Here is a 22758-nt window from a genome sequence, read left to right on the forward strand (position 1 = left end):
TAAATAATTGTCGATCTCATGTAAAGGTTGACCCCCTTTTTTTGCCAAATAATCTGGAAAATTCCATGCATCTTATATAAGCATCAGCCCTACTTGTTGTTAGATAACTGATCAACGTTTGAGTCAGTGTGCTGGCCATCAGGTCCCAATCCAGCTTTCTAGTCTGCCGGTTGTCTGGCTCTGCTTCTGCTCCGGGGTTTTCAGAATTACCATAATTCCTTCTTTTTTCTTAATTTGTTTACAGATCAATTGGGCTTCTGCTAATGATAAGATATGAATTTTGACGGGCATGAATTTCAGCCACTCCGAAGTATTATCCATGTAATAGTCAACCCAATAAATTTAGGCTTAAAAAGCAGTCAAAAATATTTGATTGTTGTTCGAGTATATATGGTAATTCTGTTTAAATGAAAGATTAAACATCTGCAATAGAGTCAAATCATTTTTAGGCGTAACTGAATCTATATTCAAATGTCCTCCCTTGCCAAGGAGGGCAATGGTTTTCAAAGTGTTCCAACTAGATGCCTTTCACCTGGCTTGAAAGGTAATCTCTTAAAGTAATGAGCGCAGGGACGTAAATGAATTTGTGTAAATGCAAATTTGGAATGTTGATTGGAAGACATTTTGAAGAGACTATTGGATTCCTGTCACGGTATTTTTAATTTTTGAATCCTCCCATTGCAGCAAGTAATGATGAGTCCACATTAATTTGAATTTAAATTTGTCCAAATTAAGTTGAGATGGTACAGTTTAACTCTGTTCTTATTCGTGGTTCCCCCTGGAACTAGGAGACTTAGTGTCACAAAGATGGTCCCTTTTTTAAAAAGCTGTTCGTTTTCTCAAGGATACTGCGTCCTTGATATTTTTTCAGACAGGTCATAAACAGCTCCTGGCTCTGAGGTGATTAGTTTGGTACAGAGATGAAAAAGGTTTTGAGGCCTTTTGTTTTCATGTAAACAGATGAGACTTCAGGCCAAAGTGGTCATGTTTTAGAAATGACATGCGTAATGAAAGGGGAGTGGTCAGCTCTCTAGCTGAGCAGTTCAGTCCAGAACTAGTTCGGAGCTCAATGTGAGCTGTTTATGAACAGGCTCACTCTCTCTCCTTCTGTCCTTCTAACTTGAACCAGTAAGCACTTATTCCATTTTTACTGTTTTTTTTAAAGGAGTTTGCTTATTGGGACTCTTGTGTATGTTGAGAACAGCATAATTAGGTCCAGTTTGGATAGACTGAGTTCTGTAGGGTTCTTTATTCTGTTCTTTGTTTCATTGTGTAATTTTGTGAATAAATTTTGTCTGTTTTAAAACCTAGTAGTCAACCTGGCTAACTTCGGATAATTCTCAAAATTGCAAAGTTATGGCCTGGGCTGCCTGCTTAAGAATGTTTTAAGTGGTCTGGCCTAGTCCATAACATTAGTTTAAAAACTTAGGATGGAGATGAGAAATATTTTGAGGGTTGAGAGTCTTTTGGAACTCCAGAGAGTTGGTGGAGGCAGGGTCTTTGAATATCTTTGTGGCAGAGATAAACTTTTGACTAGCAAATAGTCTAAGGTTATCAAGTGGAGCAGGATTGAATGACTGGAAATCCTATTTCTGCTCCTAATTCTTTTTGATTATCTGTCTGCATGAATCAGTTCAGAGATTAGCCTTGGCACCAGGTTGAATTTTACTTCTGAAAAAGGTGTCATCATATTCTCCTCGTGTTTCAGAACAGATGTGTTGAATGCTTTGTCTGTTTGTGCATTTACCAGCAATGTAGAATCTGAGACCGAGATAATAACTTCAGTGCTCGGAATGTTGTTTTTCTCACTTTATTGGATTGGCACCATGCTGGGTGAAACAGTCCAGAAAAAGTCTATGCTAATAAATAGCCTGAGGGTAATATTGCAATTAAACATGATTGCTTGCTGCGCATAGTGACCTATATGAAATAGTTTTGTCAAGGACCCAGGGTGGATCTGTTGTATAATTATATCAATAAAGTCATTAACTTACATTCGCTGATGCTTTTAAAGCTTCTTAAAATGGAGGCTAGAACTGGGTGTATGATGAGCTTAGGAAGCCTTTTCAATAAAATGCATCCATCCAATTGTTTAGCTCATCTCATGGATGCGTACATTTGTTAAATTCATCTTTTAAACAAGTCTTAACTGAAAATTCTAAGCTCAGTTCAAATTGCCAAAGGACTGGTTGTACAATCATGGCTTCTGTTGTCATAGAAACTGGCCTTTCAAACAGTTTACTACCTATCACTTCCACAGTTCTCCAGAAGAAACTGTATGCATCAAGGTGGCAAGTCATATTCCAATAGATTAACAGTGACTGTATGTTTTTTTTAATATCTCTTGTATGGATTGGTGATGATTTTGTGGAACATGGGGGGAGTGCTTACTGATGTTCTTTTCCCCCACAGTGTTTGAGGAGCCAGAAGATCCCAGTAACAGATTCTTCTTCTCAGAGATAACCTCTTCAGTGTCTGATGTGAAGTTCAGTCACAGTGGCCGGTACATGATGACACGAGATTACCTCACTGTCAAAGTCTGGGATCTGAACATGGAAACCAAGCCTATAGAAACCTATCAGGTATTCCATATTGAACATTGGGAAGGTCAATGTAGTTGTAATCTTTATGTCACAGTGTCCACTGGATGGTGTCCTGGATGATGAGAATCCTGGAGAGGAACTTGGAGGTGGAGTTATTCCTACCTATTTTGCTGCTTTTGAAAATGGAATTCCTGAAAACCAAAAGGTAGTCCCTGAAAACCTGCGATGGGGGAGTGTGTAGGAGCCATTTGTGCCCTAATGAGCACTTATTTAATGGAGAAAATTGTGAAATGTTGACATTGTAGCATGTTTCTAAGATGGAGATGTCTGACAAACTGATAAAGAAAAATCCTTTTTCTTCACAAATTCCTGATTTCAGTTGTACATACAGGAAATCCTTATAGTTTTGAATAAAGTTCAAAAGCTTTCAAGGTACTTTTCAAAGGATGAAGTCTGACAGGATTTTACTTTGGTCTCTATTACAGACAATGAATTTCTTTTAGCCTTCTTTGGTTAAGTTCTCTGCATGCAACAATGGAACAAATAACTGGCCAGAAGTAGAATTACTTAGATGCATTTTGCAGCGTCTTTCTGGGATTCCATGAGAAACAGAATCAAATAGAAAATGATCTGTTGCCTGCTGAAGCTTTTTAGTTGGGGCAGAGAACTGTGCAAGAAAGTTGCATTGGTCAGGTTTCAGTGCACCATTCACAGCATGAACCATAAGCCAGGCCCAAAATGGCAGAGGTAGCCTAGTGTCGTTCTTGTTTGCTTCATTCATGGGATGGGAGCATCACTGGTAAGACCACTATTTATTGCCCATCCTTAATTGCCCACAGGGCAATTAAGAGTCAATAACGTTGCTGTGGGTCTGGAGTCACATGTAGGCCATACCAGGTAAAGATGATAGTTTCCAAACCTAAAATGGCAATTCACGGCAATAGACTGTGGATTCATGGTCATCATTAGACTCCTAATTCCAGATTTTTATTGAATTCAATTTGCCATGGTGGGATTCGAACCTGGGTCTTGGGCAGCAATGAGGAGCTCCTGGCTTTGCATTGGTTAACAAGCTCTTGTGGATGGAACTTCTGCCACTGGGGACTTCGATCGTGGGGATCAAAGAACAGTGCAGCACAGGGACAAGCCCTCAGCCCACAAGCCTGTGCTCTCACATGACACCTTTCTGTATGCTTCTATTCCCTGTCTATTCATATATCTGTTAAGATATCTCTTAAACACTGTTATTGTATCTGTTTCTACAACCTCCTCTGCCAGCACGTTTCAGGCACTTATCATTCACTGTGTAAAATTACTTGCCTCTCATATGTCTTTAAACTTTCCTGCTAGTAATTGACATTTCTATCCTGAGAAAAAGACTGACTACCCATTCTTGTCATGCCTCTTGTAGTTTCTAAACCTCTATCAGGCCACTCTCAGATCCTCTGATGTTCATGTGATGTTTGTCAAATCTCTCCTATGGCTAATACCCTCCACACTGGGCAACATCTTGGTAAAGCTTCTCTGCACGCTCAGCAAAGCTTCCAGATCCTTCTGACAGAGTGGTGACCAGTACGCAATAATCCAAATGTGGCCTAAATAAAAGCTATACAACTTCAACATGGCCCAACCAATGAAGACAAGCATGCCATTTTGACCACTTTATTATTGACTAATGCTAACACTTATAAAGAACCATGGACCTTGGTATGTTAATATTTCTAAGGGTTCCACCGTTTACTTCCCTCCTACATTAAATCTTCCAAAATACGTCACCTCACATTTGTCTAGATCAAGGGAGGCCTGAGGGTGGCCATCTAAGTGCCTAAAAGACACTTAGTTCCATTTAGCATGCTCTAGATAACTGTCTAGTGTCCCCAGGGCGCTCCGTCCAGTGAGTGAGACAGACAACAGCCAGGATTCTATCTTCTACAAAAATCATGATTGTTGCCACAAGGCCGCTCCAGTCATCTGATCTTCATCACTGTTAAAACAAAATCAATTAAACCATGTTCACCTTGCAATACTCAACAGCCCTCAAAATTCCTGTCAGTCACTCAATAGTGCCTTGCACAGTCAAAACCCTTGAAAGACAGGCAAAAGGAATGATCCTCCCTATGGAGGTAAACCAGGAGATTTTGTTTGAAACTAAACAACAGGAAATTCTGGAAGAACTTATGGGACACGAAGGTTTCTTGTATCAAAGCATGAGTCAATATGCAAAGTCACATTGTAGCCATCATAATTTTCAAATTTAAAAATGAAATTATTGCTGTGGTTCTGTTCGCCGAGCTGGAAGTTTTTGCTGCAAACGTTTCGTTCCCTGGCTAGGGAACATCATCAGTGCTATTGGAGCCTCCTGTGAAGCTTCACAGGAGGCTCCAATAGCACTGATGATGTTCCCTAGCCAGGGAACGAAACGTTTGCAGCAAAAACTTCCAGGTCGGCGAACAGAACCACAACAACGGACACCCGAGCTACAAATCTTCAACCAGACTTTAATGAAATTATTGATTGGCAAATACACCTTTGAGGCCCAGACTTGACTGGGACAAAGAATGCCATATTTTCCTCCTTGAATTCAAGTTTGCTATTGCACCTTTTCTTCATTTGCTTCTGCTCCCTTACCTTCCTTACATCTACCTGAGCTGGCCAAGCCGCTCCCAAAGCTTACATGCCCCATTGGGCACGTTTGAACTTTATTTTCATTTTTTTTTTCCAAAACCAGTAACTTATTGATTCTTTAAGGGCTTTGCTTACTTCCTCTGTGATATCTTAACTTGACATTGGGACAAATAGCTCAACAAATTGTGCTTCAAAGTCAGTAAGTGTTGGAAGGCAGATACTCTTTTTTTTGCGATAATGGCAAGGAGTTGAAATGGATTGTTTTCCTAAACCCAGTTTGGTCCTGAAGTTGCTTTGTATTCTCTCAAATGTGAGCCCAGAAATGCCTCACCAAAACCATCTCTAGCATCTTGTTATGCTTTTATCAAATTCTCTTCATAAATAAATCACTTAACAGAAAATAAAAAAGCCAGTTTTTTTAAATGAGGTATTTTCTGAGCAATCATTCCCCCAGACTTAATCAGTTAAAAAATTGAGAGGCCTTATTCCAGTTATTTTTATGTCCTTCAAGATTAATTAACAAGGAATGTTAATAATTATATTTGTCTTAAAGTAGGAGGAGGATTGAAGGGTTGAGCAGGAGACTGCTAAAGAGAGAAAGTAATTTTAAACATGTGACTAAAGGAAAACTCAACCAACTAGGAGCTATGAGAAATTTGAAATCATTGATATAATGAATTACACACAAATGAATGTGTATTAAACTTGTATAGAATCAGGGGCAACCATATGGGGGCTAATACAGTGAATGCTGTGGTAATCAGCACTGCCTGTCATTAATATTATATTGATACCTGAGATTGAGATCTGAGGTGCAGTAAAAATGGTAGTGCCTACCTGGTTAAAAATTCCTATTTTGTGATTATAAAACAGAAATGCATTAACTCTCACCTCATCAGTCTGTGGCAAGTGATGGTTTTTGGGTGTAAAAGAGTCTGCTAAAATCCCTTAAATGACATTTGAAACTCTGATTTTAAGGTATGTTAAGTTAAAAATCACACCACACCAGGTTATAGTCCAACAGGTTTATTTGAAGCACTAACTTTGAGTGTTGCTCTTGCATCAGGTGGTATGCAGTATTCTATTTGGTGTCTCTGATATGAAATGTAGATGAATCATGGAAAACACTTATTGCAGGCATACAATTTTAAAACTAATTTTCTACCTAATACTCCAGGGCAATATATATATGAAAAAACATAAATCCATATCTATTACATTCAGGCAATTGTGTATTCACTGCCACGCAATGGCTTACATCTGAAACATATTCTAGTTTCTATTGACTGTAGTAGTCATCCTGACTGATCTAGTGCTATTAATTCATTGTCAGATTACTTTGTATTTAACAGCAGTTCATGATCAAGTGAGTGGTATACATTGGGTGTACATTTGCAGTCACAAAGGCATTTATAAATACCCTGAGAGAGCAATTATTGTCTTTAGAAAGTTTCACATGAGCAGAATAGTTGATGGTAATTGAGTTCATTAGCTAGGAAAGGGTTGTCTAGCATTGCTATGATAGTTATTTGAAGCGTTCACATAGTTGATCACTGACTCTGGCACGTGAGAAAACTTGCATTGATTATACTTTCACTTTTCAATTGAAATTGATTTAAAAACTTGTGATTCTACGATGTTGTCAATTGCTAATAATTTACTGTTGCCATAGAATTCTTCTCATTATCTAATGTTATTTTGATAACAGATTCACGATTACCTCCGGAGTAAGCTATGCTCTCTTTACGAGAATGACTGCATCTTTGACAAATTTGAATGTGCATGGAATGGCTCAGACAGGTCAGTATTCTTGTACCTTCATTTAATTCCAGGCATCACAATGTAAACGGCTTGTTTTGGGGTTCCTGAGCAGTTGAGTCTTCCTGAGTTGGAAGGTGGCGGTCAATGCCACATAATCATTGGACCTGTAACAAATCGTCATGGATTCTCATTACTATAAGTCAGGGCATTTTCATGTTCCACAAGAACTTGCAGCCTTATTTTGAGGTATTAGACCTTGCTTTCCTAATTTAACTTCAGTGTGAACAGAAAAGGGCCATTTTGTTGACCCCCTAAAGTTCAGATCAGATTACTTGAAGTGTGGAAACAGGCCCTTCAGCCCAACAAGTCCACACTGACCTGCCGAAGCGCAACCCACCCATACCCCTACATTTACCCCTTACCTAACACTACAGGCAATTTAGTATGGCCAGTTCACCTGACCCGCACATCTTTTGGACTGAGAGAGGAAACCGGAGTTCCCGGAGGAAACCCACGCAGACACTGGGAGAATGTGCAAACTCCACACAGTCTGTCGCCTGAGTTGGGAATTGAACCTGGGTCTCTGGCACTGTGAGGCAGCAGTGTTAACCACTGTGCCACCGTGCCGCCCACAATCAATATTGGATCAATATGTTTGGAGAACTATTTAGTGTGCTGTGATTGTGAAAGATTATTCCATTTGATGAATTTATTACACATTATTTCTCTTAATTCCCAGCAGAAAACTGAAATCTCCTTCAAGGTTCTGGATGTAAGTTTGCTCGCTGAGCTGGAAGGTTCATTTTCAGATGTTTTGTCACCATACTAGTAACATCATCAGTGAGCCTCCGGATGAAGCACTGGTGGTATAGCCCACGTTTGTGTTTAAGTTCCCTTGGTTTGGTGATGCCATTTTTGTGGTGATATCGCTTTCTGTTTTTTTTTCAGGGGGTGGCAAATGGGATCCAAGTCTATGTGCTTGTTGATAGAATGTCAACAATGGGTGGAATGCCATGCTTCTTGGAATTCTCATGCATGTCTTTGTTTGGCTTGTCCTAGGATGGATGTGTTGTCCCAGTCGAAGTGGCATCCTTCCTCATCTGTATGTAAGGATACTAGTGAGAGTGAGTCATGTCTTTTTGTGGCTACTTGATGTTCATGTATCCTGGTGGCTAGTTTTCTGCCTGTTTGTCCAATATAGTGTTTGTTAGAGTTCTTGCAAGTTATTTTGTAGATGACATTAGTTTTGCTTGTTGTCTGTGTGGGGTCTGTCAAATTAATTAACTGCTGTTTAGTGTGTTGGTGGGTTTGTGGGCTGTTATGATGCCAAGAGGTCTGAGTAGTCTGGCAGTCATTTCTGAGATGTATTTGATGTAGGGGAGAGTGGCTAGGGTTTCTGGAGAGTTCCTGAAGACCATCAAATACATCAAGACAGAAGAGGATTCACATTCATCAACACCAACCTGGCCAAGGAAACACTGACTACACTATTAGAAGAACCACAGATGCATACATCAAATACCATCAACCTCATCAGCAAGGACAACATCATCGAGCTAGTGGACCTATGTATTACCACCCACTTCACTTTCAAAACAAAACAGACAAACCAATGCTACGCCCATATCAGGGTTCTTTAGCAGAGGCAGTAATTGAGAGACTTGAACAATCAGCTCTGCCAACCATCCAACCCAAAGTTTGGGTCCACTATGTGGATGACACTTTTGTCATCACTAAACAAAACAAATTAGAGGAAACCTTCAAGATCATCAATAATACCCTTACTGGCATAAAATTCACTAAAGATGAGGAAAACAACAACAAATTGCCATTCCTTGGTGTCATAGTAGAGCAAACAGCCAATAGGGAGCTTCAAACCAGCGTCTACAGGAAAACACCACACGCGGACCAAATACTGAACTACAGAAGCAATCATCCCAACACCCACAAACAAAGCTGCATTAGAACATTATTTCAACGAGCCGTCACACACTGCAGCACAGAGGAACTACAAAGAGCAGGGTAAAATCATCTATACGGCGTATTCAAAAAGAACGGGTACCCAATGAACACAGACTGCAGATTTCTCAGCAACAAACCCAAACAAGCAGACAAAATGTGTCCAGAAACCCTAGTCAATCTCCCCTACATCAAAGACATCTCGGAAATGACTGCCAGACTACTCAGACCTCTTAGTATCATGGTAGCCCACAAGCCCATCAACACCATGAGCTAAAACTCCAGCTCATGAACTGGAAAGACCCCATACAGACAACAAGCAAAATTAATGTAACTTACAAAATATCTTGCAAGAACTGTAACAAACACTACATTGAACAAACTGGCAGAAAACTAGCCACCAGGATACGTGAACATCAAGTAGTCACAAAATAACATGACCCTCTCTCCCTAGTATCCTTATATACAGATGAGGAAGGACTCCACTTGGACTGGGACAACACATCCATCCTAACAAGCCAAACAGAGAGAGACACAAGAATTATTAGAAGCATGGCATTCCAACCAGAACTCGATCAACAAACACATTGACTTGGATCCCATTTACCACCCCCTGAGAAAAAGAACAGGAAATGACATCACCAACCCATGGAAACCTAAACACCTAAATAAAAGTGGGCCATACCACAAAGTGCTTCACCGGAGGCTCACTGATTATGTTGCTAGTATGGTGACGAAACATCTGAAAATGAACCTTCCAGCTCAACGAGCAAACTTACACCCAGAACCTCAACTTAAGTGCCAAATCTTGTCAAAACTTGTTGTTGCCTTCAAGGGCCTGGTCTGGCAGGAGGCAGATAAGTTCTGCAAGGCAGTGCCACATTACACATGGATTGACTCACTGAGACGTTTCTACCCTACTGTTATGTTTTGGATGTTTGGTTAAATGAACATTTCTTTGTGTGGAGATGAAGGAATAGGGTAGAGGTATATGTAAGCTTGTTGATGGTTGTTAATTAGGTTGTACAGTAATGTAGATAGGAACAGATGGGTGGAACCCAACCAAGCTATATTATCAGGTATTATTCAAATGCCTTAGCGGTACTAAGCAGGACAGTTGGCAAGCTGCTCCACTTGTGGTGAGTGTGTCCATCCTGAATGAGAGATGGTAGTTCACATTGGGCAGAAGAGAGAGTTTGATTTCTCTGGGATGTGGTGGAAATGAGATTATTTTATTTTTTCATTGGGTACAGACCAATTCTGCTGTTTTCAGTTTACATACCTAATAGCACTCCTCACTCTGGGTAAGCTAGAAATCTGAAATAAAAACTCAGCATGGCAGGTAGCATTTGCAAAGCAGAGTTAACATTCCTGGTTGCTGGCCTTAGGTTACACTGGGGGCCTGGTGTTATTGATGGTAACATCACTGTGAACTGATGATCCAGAGGCCAAAGCTAAAGGTGTGCAGGTATAGAAAGTCACACGATGGGAGCTGATGGAATTTAAGTTCAGTTCATCTGAAATAAAAAGCTATCCTCAGTTGTGCTGACCATGACTGCTATCTTTTGATCGTAAATGTTGACTAAAATCCCATCTGGTTCAGTACTGTTCTTTGGGGAATGAAACGTGCCATCTTTATCTAGTCTGGCAGACCTTTGACTCCAGATCCACAGCAATGTGCTTGACTCTGAACTGCCTGCTGAAATGACCTAGCAAACACTCAGTTCAAGGGCAGTCAGGGATGACAACAAATGTTAGCTTTTCCAGTGACACGCAGGTCCCATGAATTCAAGGGCGTTAAGCAATTTTAGGGCAGAGTAGTGAGTAGGTTAATAGACAGCAAGGTAGTTCTGTGATTTGGTAGAGAAATATGAAGTTACAAAAGGGAAGATGTTCAACACAAAAGAAGATGCAAACAGATCAAGAAAAGAAACAATAGGTGGCTTGATGGAAGATGTAAATAGGAATCATGGCCACTATCTGGCAGCCGAAGCAAATATGACCAGAGGTTAGGATCTGAAATTTTCAAGTTTAACGGTGAGACCTGAAGAGCCACATTGAGTTATTGTTTCTTGAGCTAATGTCCATCTTCACTGAAACTGTACAGAAGATTGAGCATAGAAGTTAGATTGGGAGTTGGGGTGGAGAATTAATAGAATTTGGGTTTTAAAAAAAAACACTGTTCTGCAGTGTAACAAAGACTGAAACACTTGTCTATCAGGACAGATGTGTTTGTATATCTTGCAATGGAAGTGGAACCAAGCTGTGTGCCTAGAAGACTGGAGACTGTGAAGGAAAAAATCTCCACAACGTTTAAAATGAGTGACACTCTTGGTAACAATAGCTTGAGGTGAGGCGGTGATGGTGGTGGTGGTAATAATCCAATATAACTTAGGAAGAGGTGTTAAGAGTTGGCACTCAGCCTCTAATCACCATAAGGGGTGTGCTTGCCAAACGACAGCAACGTCATGCTTACTAGAAGCTTTATTGATTAATAATTCTGCTAGTATCTTGGTCACCTGTTACTCTTCAATTGATATCTTGTAGATTAAGTCATTCATCGTCTTGCTGCTTTGTGGAATCTTGATGTATATAAATTGGTAGAAAGTGAGGACTGCAGATGCTGGAGACCAGAGTTGAAAAATGTGATGCTGGAAAAACACAGCAGGCCAGGCATCGTCGGCTCTCCTGCTCCTCGGATGTTTCGGGCATAAGCCCTTCTTCAGGAATTATGTAAATTGGTGCCTGGCTAACCTATCTAGCAAGTGACATTTCAAAAGCAAATACTTGGTTGAAAAGAATTGTGAACTGTGTGAAAATATGCATGGTACCATATAAATATATAAGTAGAAGTATGTTTGGTTTCCTCTTGTATGAATTCATTAGTACTATGCCTCTCCCTGCCTCCCATTTCAATCCTTACCCAGAATTCCAATTTGACGCAGAGGACACTTCTCACCTTATGGGCCAGAATGCAGTTCTAAACAGGTTCAGTGTTCAAGTTGGTGGCACCAAGGCAAAAATGGAATGAACACTGAAGAAAGTCAGTCGTATTTTAGAATTTCTGAGAGTATATTCTATTCTGGATTCTCTTAATTGAAATCACAAACAAACATTCAACATTTTGAGAGACAGATACTATAATATACAACTTCTATTGGGGTTTCTTGTTTGATATGGGCTGGGTGCTGGCAGTGGGACTAGATTGAGTTGGGATATCTGGTCGGCATGGACAGGTTGGACTGAAGGGTCTGTTTCCATGCTGTACATCTCTATGACTCTGACTAATAAGGGTGAAATTTATTGCTGGATGTTTGATACTGAATTGGAATGAATAGCTGATATAATCATAGTTTTTAATAGTTGAATCTGCTTTAAGTTAATTTTCTTCAGATGTAACTATTGTTAAATTATTCATTAGTGAAAGCATTACAGCACAGCAGGAATCAACCAAACCCACAAATATGCTGTTATGGATAATGTTCAAAAATATAAAATGCAGAACACATTATCAAATGACTTTACAATATGCCAAATATTGTTGTTTTAAAATTAATCAATTTTTTTTCTTAAGTTTTAACTCTTACCATCCACGTTTGTTCAATTTCAGTGTAGAACAGCCTTGTTTTTGTATATAATTTCTGTATTTTAAATGAAACGCCATGTGAACCCTTCATCAATACCCACAGCAGAGTGGTAAACTGCTGACTGGTCTCTGTCATTATCATGCTGCTTGTGACATAATCTCTGTAATGCATGTGATGATGACTCTAACTCATGCTGGAGGTGGCAGAATGAAGATCGACTTTCAGTTGTACCTTTTCTATTCTTAAACTGTTCAAAATGGCGCTGGGTTGTGGTGACAGCTGAAGCTTTTCACTGTCTATTTACAGTGTTAAAAAAAATTCACTGCACTTATTTCTTTTGACATGAGGCAGTGCTCCGGATAATCACAGCTGGAGGAAACTTTCTTGACCATAAGGTCTCAAGAAAGCAAATATGATTGTGTCAAGCTCATTGATAGAGTTCAACTATAACTAAATATCTCACATTCTATGAATTGATTGTCTGTCATGATGTGATACTTGGGGATGGGGAGGGGGGGAAACGGAGGGGGGAGGAGGTAGGGTGGGGGGTATGCAGGCATCCTAATAACTTGGAATTATTTTGAAACCCAGTTGAATGAAGATCTGGTGCAGTATTCCTTTTTGTATTGATTTTCTGCCGCATCAATTGGTTGAACTGCTGCTTCAGTTTTAAAGCTCGTAGCTAGGTCTCTTGTCTTTATGACCAGGATTTCTGCTTTGATGGCTTCCAGCAGTGATTTGGGTATTGGAGATCAAGCTTTGAGATCATGCTTTCTTTTCAAAGGAATACAATCATTAAACATTAATTTAAGTAAAATCCTTTATTTTAAAGCCTACTTCTTTGATTGATTTGATTGTTTTAGTTATATTTGAAAGAAAATTCAATTGTCTTTACAGAGCATCTGTATGAATGCATAATGAACATCATCTTTGGAGAATTTTTTTCTTTATTCTTTCACAAGATGTGGAAATCATTGGTCGGGGCAACATTTATTGTCCATTCCTTATTGTCCTTCAACTCCATGGCTTGCTGAGCCATTTCAGAGATCAGATCAGAGTAGTTTTGGAAAAACACAGCAGGTCAGGCAACATCCGAGGAGCAGGAAAATCAACGTTTCGGGTAAAAGCCCTTCATCAGGAATAGAGGCAGGGAGCCTCCAGGGTGGAGAGATAAATGGAGGGGGGGTGGGGCTGGGGAGAAGGTAACAAAGAGTACAATAGATGAATAGGGGTGGGGATGGAGGTAATTGGTCAGAGAGGAGGATGGGGGAAGGTTGGCACCCTCCTCACCCTCTTCTCTGACATATCACCTCTGTCCCCACCCCCATTCACTTATTGTACTCTTTGCTGCCTTCTCCCCAGCCCCACCCCCCCTCCATTTATCTCTCCACCCTGGAGGCTCCCTGCCTCTATTCCTGATGAAGGGCTTTTGCCCGAAACATTGATTTTCCTGCTCCTCGGATGCTGCCTGACCTGCTGTGCTTTTCCAGCACCTCTCTAATCTAAACTCTGGCTTCCAGCATCTGCAGTCCTCACTTTTGCCTGTTTCAGAGATCAGTTAAATTGCTATAAATCTGGAATCACACGTTGGCCATACCAGGCAAACTTGGAAGATTTTGTTCCCCTGAAATTATCCAGATGAGTTTTTATGACAATCAGGGATAGTTATCATGGTCACCATTACTTGACCTTTTTCAATTTTAAATTTAGTAATTAAATTTTACCACTGTGCGTCATCTCATTGTCTTTACATTTGGTGTTCAATGGAACAACAGTTGTTTCTACAATGATGACAATAACAACTTGTATTTATGGTTATGATCCGAGCTGATGTTTCTAATGGACGAGGTAGATTCCAGACCAAAATCTGGCTTGATAGATCATGTATTTTTAAGTTGACACTCTGATCTTTCACTGAAACACAATGCTACAGATCTGGTTTTAACATTGAAACAGAAGTTTATTATACAAAAAAAGATAAAATAAAACAAACCAAGCTATTTGCATAGAATGTAATTTGAAAGATTTCAATACACAAAACAATCCCAAATATTCACATCAGCATTTTACAGTACAGAACCAGGGAGCATTCTCTTCTGTATCATATCTATGCTTTGTGAAACTGTTTCTTTTACTTTCTGCTCTTGAGAGTTTAATAAACTGTTCTTACATCTGACCCCCAACCAGGTCATCTGCAAACTGAACATAAATGTTTTCTATCTGTGGCTTTTCATGAGCAAAAGCATGTCTTCCAATGTTTGCTCTGTCTTCCCCTGAAACTCTTGCAGTACAAACAAATTCCCCTAATCACCCCTGGATGGCTCTCAGTTATTTGCTCTGAGACACTTGTTTTAAAATCATGGTTCCAGAAAGATAGACAAATGAACTATTAGATCACCTGGATCAAAGCCAACATGCCGCTAGTTCAAATTTCAATCTTTAAAATAAGTGATATTACTATGTATAAATTTTACACCTCGCATCATTGATACATAATGTCTTTTATGTAGCAAAATATCCCAAAGGCATGAGATAGAATTAAAGAGAATCCAAAGGGGTTTTACAAATGTATTAAGGTCAAAAGGGTAACCAGGGAGAGAATAGGGCCCCTCAAAGATCAGCAAGGCTGCCTTTGTGTGGAGCCACAGAAAATGGGGGAAATACTAAATGAATATTTTGCATCAGTATTTACTGTCGAAAAGGAAATGGAAGATATAGACTGCAGGGAAATAGATGGTGACATCTTGCAAAATGTCCAGATTACAGAGGAGGAAGTGCCGGATGTCTTGAAACGGTTAAAGGTGGATAAATCCCCAGGACCTGATCAGGTGTACCCGAGAACTCTGTGGGAAGCTAGAAAAGTGATTGCTGGGCCTCTTGCTGAGATATTTGTATCATCAATAGTCACAGGTGAGGTGCCGGAAGACTTCAGGTTGGCTAACGAGGTGCCACTGTTTAAGAAGGGTGGGCAGGGAACTATAGACCAGTGAGCCTGACGTCAGTTGTGGGCACGTTGTTGGAGGGAATCCTGAGGGACAGGATGTACATGTCTTTGGAAAGGCAAGGACTGATTAGGGATAGTCACCATGGCTTTGTGCATGGGAAATCATGTCTCACAAACTTGATTGAGCTTTTTGATGAAGTAACAAAGAAGATTGATAAGGCAGGGCAGTAGATGTGATCTATATGGACTTCAGTAAGGTGTTTGACAAGGTTCCCCATGGGAGAATGATTAGCAAGGTTAGATCTCATGGACTACAGGGAGAACTAGCCATTTGGGTACAGAACTGGCTCGAAGGTAGAAGACAGAGGGTGGTGGGGGAGGGCTGTTTTTCAGACTGGAGACCTGTGACCAGTGGAGTGCCACAAGGATCGGTGCTGGGCCCTCTACTTTTTGTCATTTACAAAAATGATTTGGATGCGTGCTTAAGAGGTACAGTTAGTAAGTTTGCAGATGACACCAAAATTGGAGGTGTACTGGACAGCAAAGAGGGTTACCTCAGATTCCAACAGGTTAGTGAATTGGCCATGCTAAATTGCCCATAGTGATAGGTAAGGGCGGCACAGTGGTTAGCACTGCTGCCTCACAGCACCAGGGACCTGGGTTCAATTCCCAACTCAGGCGACTGACTGCGTGGAGTTTGCACGTTCTCCCCGTGTCTGTGTGGGTTTCCTCCGGGTGCTCCGGTTTCCTCCCACAGTCCAAAGATGTGCGGGTCAGGTGAATTGGCCATGCTAAATTGCCCGTAGTGTTAGGTAAGGGGTATGGGTGGGTTGCGCTTCGGCGGGTCAGTGTGGACTTGTTGGGCCGAAGGGCCTGTTTCCACACTCTGAGTAATCTAATCTAATCTGGACCAGATGGGCCAATGGGCTGAGAAGTGGTAGACGGAGTTTAATTTAGATAAATGCGAGGTGCTGCATTTTAGGAAAGCAAATCTTAGCAGGACTTCTACACTTAATGGTAAGGTCCTAGGGAGTGTTGCTGAATAAAGAGACCTTGGAGTGCAGGTTCATAGCTCCTTGAAACTGGAGTCGCAGGTAGATAGGACAATGAAGAAGGCGTTTGGTATGCTTTCCTTTATTGGTCAGAGTATTGAGTACAGCAGTTGAGAGGTCATGTTGCGGCTGTACACAACATTGGTTAGGCCACTTTTGGAATCCTCTGGCAGCTCATTCCATACACGTACCACCCACTGTGAAAAAGTTGCCCCTTAGGTCTCTTTTATATTCTGCAATTCTGGTCTCCTTCCTGTTGGAAAGATGTTGTGAAACGTGAAATGGTTCAGAAAGGATTTACAAGGATGTTGCCAGGGTTGGAGGATCTGAGCTACAGGGAGAGGCTGAATAGGCTGGGGCTGTTTTCTGGAGCGTCAGATGCTGAGGGGTGACCTTATAGAGGTTTACAAAATTATGAGGGGCATGGATAGGATAAATCGACAAAGTCTTTTCCCTGAGGTCAGGGAGTCCAGAACTAGAGGGCATAGGTTTAGGGTGAGAGTGGAAAGATATAAAAGAGACCTAAGGGGCAACTTTTTCACACAGTGGGTGGTACGTGTATAGAATGAGCTGCCAGAGGATGTGGTGGAAGCTGGTACAATTGCAACATTTAAGAGGCATTTGGATGGGTATATGAATAGGAAGGGTTTGGAGGGATATGGGCCGGGTGCTGGCAGGTGGGACTCGATTGGATTAGGATATCTGGTCGGCATGGACGGGCTGGACCGAAGGGTCTGTTTCATGCTGTACATCTCTATGACTCTATGACTCCAAATGACATATGAAGGTATTAAAGCCAAATGACCAAAACCTTGGTGAAAGAAACAAATTTTAAGAGTTATCTTAAAAGAAGTAAGCAAAGTATAGAGCTTTAGGAAAGGGCTTGCAGAGCTGTGGAGTATTTGCAGTGGTCATGAATGGTGGAAAGGTTAAATTTGGGGATAAATAAGGCCTACGTTTCAGGAGCATAGACATCTCACAGAGTTGTGAGGCTGGATGAAGCTAAAGACAGGAGGAAGGGTAAGGCTGTGGAGGAATTTGAAAACACTGATGAGGATTATAAACTCTAGAAATTTTTCAAATGGAACCAGTCTCGTTCAGTTAGGAGAGATGTGATGTTTGAATAGTTTTGTGTGAATTAGAACATTGAAGTTTGGGTGACCTAAAGGTTTTTGGAGGATTAAATGTAGGATGCTGACCAGGAGGATGTTATTAAAAAGATGTGGCTAAGGGTTTCAGCATTTGTAAAACAGACAGAGTCAGGGTTGGGCAATGTTACAGAGATGGAATTAGGTGGTCGTAATGGGCTGGAGGGACGGTAAATATAATTGAATGTTTACCTTCAGGTCTAGTATGAAATCAAAATTACAAATTGCTGAATTCAGACTCATAGTGGGAATTCTTTCGTTCAGGTTTCTAGCCTCTCTCAGCACTGAAACAGCTCTTACCAAAGTCACAAAGTACGACATCGTGTGTGACTAGGAGAAAGGTAACCTGTCCATCCTTGTCTTTGTCAACCTGACTGTAGCATTGATTGTACCTTTTTCCTCCATCACCTATCCTTCATCCAGCTACACCGGACTGTACTCACTTGGTTGGGAATCACATTCAATGGATCCTATTCCCATTACCGCTGGAGCCTTTATGGGTCTACCCTCGACTGCCTTCTATTTTTCATCTCTATATTTCCCCAACAACATCATCCAAAAATGTATTGAGTTCCACATATACGCTGATGATAGCCCGCTCTTTCCTACCACTGTCCCACTCAATCCCTCCACTGTCTAAATTCTTAGATCATTTGACTGGCATCTAGTACAGGAAAAACAGAAATGTTCCCCAATTAGATATTGGGGACACCAAAGCCTCTGCCTTAGTACCTGCCACAAACTCTGTTCTCTAACTGCCAACTTTATCTCTGTCTCTGGGAATGGGCTGAGGCCTACTCAGACTGTTCATAAGGTCAGCATCACATTTGAACCCTTCATAAACTGCTAGTTGCAAATGTACTTCATCAATAAGAACCACTTCTGTAACATTACCCACCTCTGTGGGTACCCACCCACGCCTTTGCTGATTTGTTGTTGAAAACTTTATCTCTGCCTTTGCCTTTAGAATTTGACCATTTCAATGAGGGGAGGTAATGGCACAATGTCACTGAGCTAGTAATCCATGTAAAAACCCATCTGGTTCACTACTGACCTTGAGGGAAGGAATTCTGCCATTCTTATCTGACCTTGCCTATACATGACTTGAGACCCACAGCAATGTGGTTGAGTCTTATATGCCCTCTGGGCAATTAGCAATGGGCAACAAGTGCTGGCCCAGTCAGCATACCCACAATGAATAGAAAAAATATTTCTAGCTCACCTTTCACCCTCTTTGAAGGTAACAGCACCCAAAACTCAGTTTGACTGGATCGTATATTACACCAAGTCCTGTTCATCATTACCTCCTAAGCTTATTGACCTATTTTGACTCCCACCTGAAAAATGCCTAGATTTAAAACTACTTGTTCATGTTTTCAAATCCCTCACCTCTTCCCATCCCTGGAACTACTGTCAATCCCTGTGAGATAGTTGCTCTGATCTGTTTCTGGACACTTGCCCATCCTAGTTTTTAATTGCTCCACCAAAGGCCAATAGGCTCATGCCCTCTGAACTCAAGAACGGCATCCCTTAATCCTCTGTGCCTCTCTAATGCATCGCTTCTTAAAACCAATGCCTTTGAAGCTTTTAGTTATCTGCTTAATATCACCATTATGTAGCTTAGTTTTAGATTTATTTTGATAAGATTCCTGTGAAGTGCATGCAGTGTTTCATTAGGCAAGCTACAAGATGAATATATTTTGTTGATTTTGTGACATGTAACAAGCCAGTTAAGTTGCTGGAGATCACGTTAATGAAGTAATAAAGCTCAAAGGCATATGCCTGTAAATCAAAGTTATTATAAAATCCCCATTAACCACCTTCAATATTCACTCCCTCCACTGCTGTGTCTCTAAGATAGCGGTAGAATTGACTCAGACCTCATCCGCTCTATCTGTTACTTTTTCTACTTTTCCATTTTTTTTTGTTTTTTTTCTTCTTCTTTCTTTTGTTCTCTTGACTTACCTCCATTTTTTGGAACTGCATTAATGATGGAGATGAGCCAGCATGGACTTTAGGGATCCCTGACACCTGGCTGTGTCCCAGCGCAGTCCTCGGGATCCCTGGCTGTGTCCCAGCATAGTCCTCAGGGTCCCTGGCTGTGTCCCAGTGCGGTCCTCGGGGGGGCCCCCTGGCTGCATTCCAGCACAGACCCCTGGTTTCAGAAGGACTGTAACTCTGAACATTTACCTTAATATCTTTATTTTTCTAACTTATAACTTAGATATTGTAACTATGTACCTTTGTGCCTAAGATGGTGCTGGAAATGGTGACTTTGTACACACTTTGCTCTACTCATGTCTCCCTGTACTTCTGACAAACCTAATTCTAGTCTAATTCTACTGAGACACAATGGCAGCAGTGTGTAATATTGACAGAAGCTGCACTGCTGTAACTCGCCACAGCTCCTTCGACAAGCATATTCTAAATCTGTGACCTTTACCATCTGGAAGGACAAGGGCAGCAGCTACATGGGAGTTCCAGCACCTTGTAAGGTTCCCAAGCCATGCTCCATTCTGACTGGGAAATATATTGCTGTTCCTTCACATTTGCTGGGTCAAATGACTGGAAGCCCCTTCCTCATGGCACTTTGCATGTTAACTGAGGCCCTGTGAACTGATCAGTTCAAGAAGACCGAAGCCACCACCACCTTTCAGACGCAGGGCCCAGAAAGGTTTCTCAGTCAATGTTTTATCTGGCGTAGTGCTGACGTGAGCATGGCATGTCAGCGCATTACTTATTCACTTCTATCCCCATTCACTCTGAGGCCTTTTGGACATGGGTTTGAGTTTTTAAAAAATTTTAACTTTCTACTTGATCCAAACAGAGCTGTCTTGGGGTTTTAAACTTACTCCTTCCATGCAATACTGAGGAGATTATTTGAGATGCTGCTGTTTGGATGGGGTGTTAGACAAAAGCAATGTCTGAAACCTCTGGTGATCTTTAAGGTTCCAGGACAAAATTCACAGAAGAGCAGGAGAGGTCTCTTGGGTATCCTCGTCAGTATGTACCCCTCAACTCACATTGCCTCCATTGCTGCTGCATTTCCATTACTACAGTGACTACACTTCTAAAGCATTTCATTGGCTTTAACAAATTTGGCATAACATTGGGCATATTTATTTTAAGGAATATGACAAAAATTGAGAGTTTTTGAAAGAACACCAAGGCATCGCAGCAGTCAAGAGGATGAAACCGTACTTAGTTCAGCATTATCCGCATGCAAGGGTAACCTGTCTCCGTGGGTTGAAGTATACGAGGAGTTGGATTTCCTGGCTGGGCAGTCCACTGAGTCCAATTCCTGATGAAGGGTTTTTGCCTGAAACATCGATTTTTCTGCTCCTCGGATGCTGTCTGACCTGCTGTGCTTTTCCAGCACCACACTAATCTAAACTCTGATGACCCTGCCTCACAGCCTCTTATTCCAGTCAAAACTTAAGATGGCTATTCTGTTAACTTTGTTTGTACAACAATAATTTGTCAAAGTCCTTCCAGTTTGTTGTTTTCTTTCTCAGAAGCTTTCAATTCTCACAGCTTTGGAAGGACCCATTTATTCCCAAGGTTTAACTGAATTCCAGCAGTCTCCTTATGGATTGATGATGACCCTGTCTGCAATTTTGATAGAATCCCCTCACCTTTCACACCACCAATCTCCGAATACAATGCATCATCCTCTGCCATTTCTGCCGCCTACAGACAGACCCCACCACCAGAGATGCATTTCCCTCCCCACTTCTATTAGCATTCTGCACAGACCATTCCCTCTGTGACTTCCTCGTTGTGTCGATGCTCCCCCACCAACTCACCCTCCACTCCCAGCACCTTCTCTTGTGGCCACAAGAGGTGTAAAACCTTTGCCTATACCTCCCACCTCACCTCCATCCAAGGCCCCAAAGGATCCTTCTACCTTTGGCAGAGATTTTCCTGCACATCTAAAACCTCATCTACTATGTCCTTTGCTCTCTTTGGTCTTCTGTACGTTGGGGAGACAGGATGCCAACTCACAGGACATTTCAGAGAACATCTCTGGGGCACACAGACCAAACAGCCCCACCGCCCTGTGGCCAATCAATTCCAACTCCCCCTTCTACTCTGCCAAGGACATGCAAGTCCTGGGCTGCCTCTACCGCCAAATCCTAGCCACCTGATGCCTGGAGGAAGAATGCCTCATCTTCTGCCTTGGGACCCTCCAACCACATGAAAGCATCGTTGATTTCACCAGTTTTCTCATCTTCCCTCCCCCACCTTATCCCAGATCCAACCCTCCAACTCATCACTGCCTTCTTGAACAGTCCACTTGTTCCATCTTCCTTCCCACCTATCCACTCCACCCTTCCGACCCCCCCCCCCCCCCCCCACCCACTAAAACCACCACTACCAGCACCACACATGCTCCTGATGAAGGGCTTATGACTGAAACATCTACTCTGCTGCTCCTCGGATGCTGCCTGACCAGCTGTGCTTTTCCAGTGCCACACTTTTTGACTCTGATCTCCAGCATCTGCTTCCTTGCTTTCTCCTGCAGTTTTGATGACCATGATTCAGTGAAGCTATTCATGTAACATCTTGTGGATGCTGTGTCCCTTATAAAAGGTCAGATTAACATTTTTAAAAAATGTTATGGCTATATAATTGACAATAGTCACTGTTATAATGTGGAGATGTGGTGGCTAATTGGGCAGTACAGCAAACTCACACAAACCATATGATAACCATAATTTGTATGTTTGTGATCAGGGATAAATAATGTCTGGAACACCATGTGCAGTGATTGGAATGAGATTGGTCAGATGGATCTCAGAGTATGAGTTCCCTGATTGGGGTATTAACCTGGGCCAGTCAGGGAGCCCTGGCTGCCAGATATAAACTGGAGCCTGAGTCTCATCACTCCAGGAACTGGCCCTGGACTAGCTGGCCAGAGTCCATGTACTGTGCACATGCAGATAAAGGGTAACTTGATGACAGGATACTGGCGTCTCTGCGGTTATTTAACCAGAGATAACTCATCGGCTTCTCTTCAGCATCTTGCCATAGGGTCTTGTAAATGTACCCAAGCCTGTAGATGGGACCTCACTTTAACTTTTCATCCAAAAGACAGCAACTTCAACGCACTGGCATGTCAACGTTAACGTTTGCACT

The 22758-nt window shown here is 41.6% G+C and overlaps 1 protein-coding gene across 2 annotated transcripts in view; it reads left to right on the forward strand.

The window, feature by feature from the left end:
* LOC132833453 (serine/threonine-protein phosphatase 2A 55 kDa regulatory subunit B gamma isoform) overlaps positions 1 to 22758 on the forward strand; it is a 350182-nt gene that overhangs the window by 311930 nt on the left and 15494 nt on the right. For both annotated transcript variants that reach the window (XM_060851761.1, XM_060851762.1), the window contains 2 exons: positions 2413 to 2582; positions 6877 to 6968. In XM_060851761.1, the coding sequence (XP_060707744.1) occupies positions 2413 to 2582; positions 6877 to 6968 (262 nt within the window). The remainder of the gene's footprint in view (positions 1 to 2412; positions 2583 to 6876; positions 6969 to 22758) is intronic.

Source organism: Hemiscyllium ocellatum, chromosome 36 (assembly GCF_020745735.1).
Source record: "Hemiscyllium ocellatum isolate sHemOce1 chromosome 36, sHemOce1.pat.X.cur, whole genome shotgun sequence".
Classification (NCBI taxonomy): Eukaryota; Metazoa; Chordata; class Chondrichthyes; order Orectolobiformes; family Hemiscylliidae; genus Hemiscyllium; species Hemiscyllium ocellatum.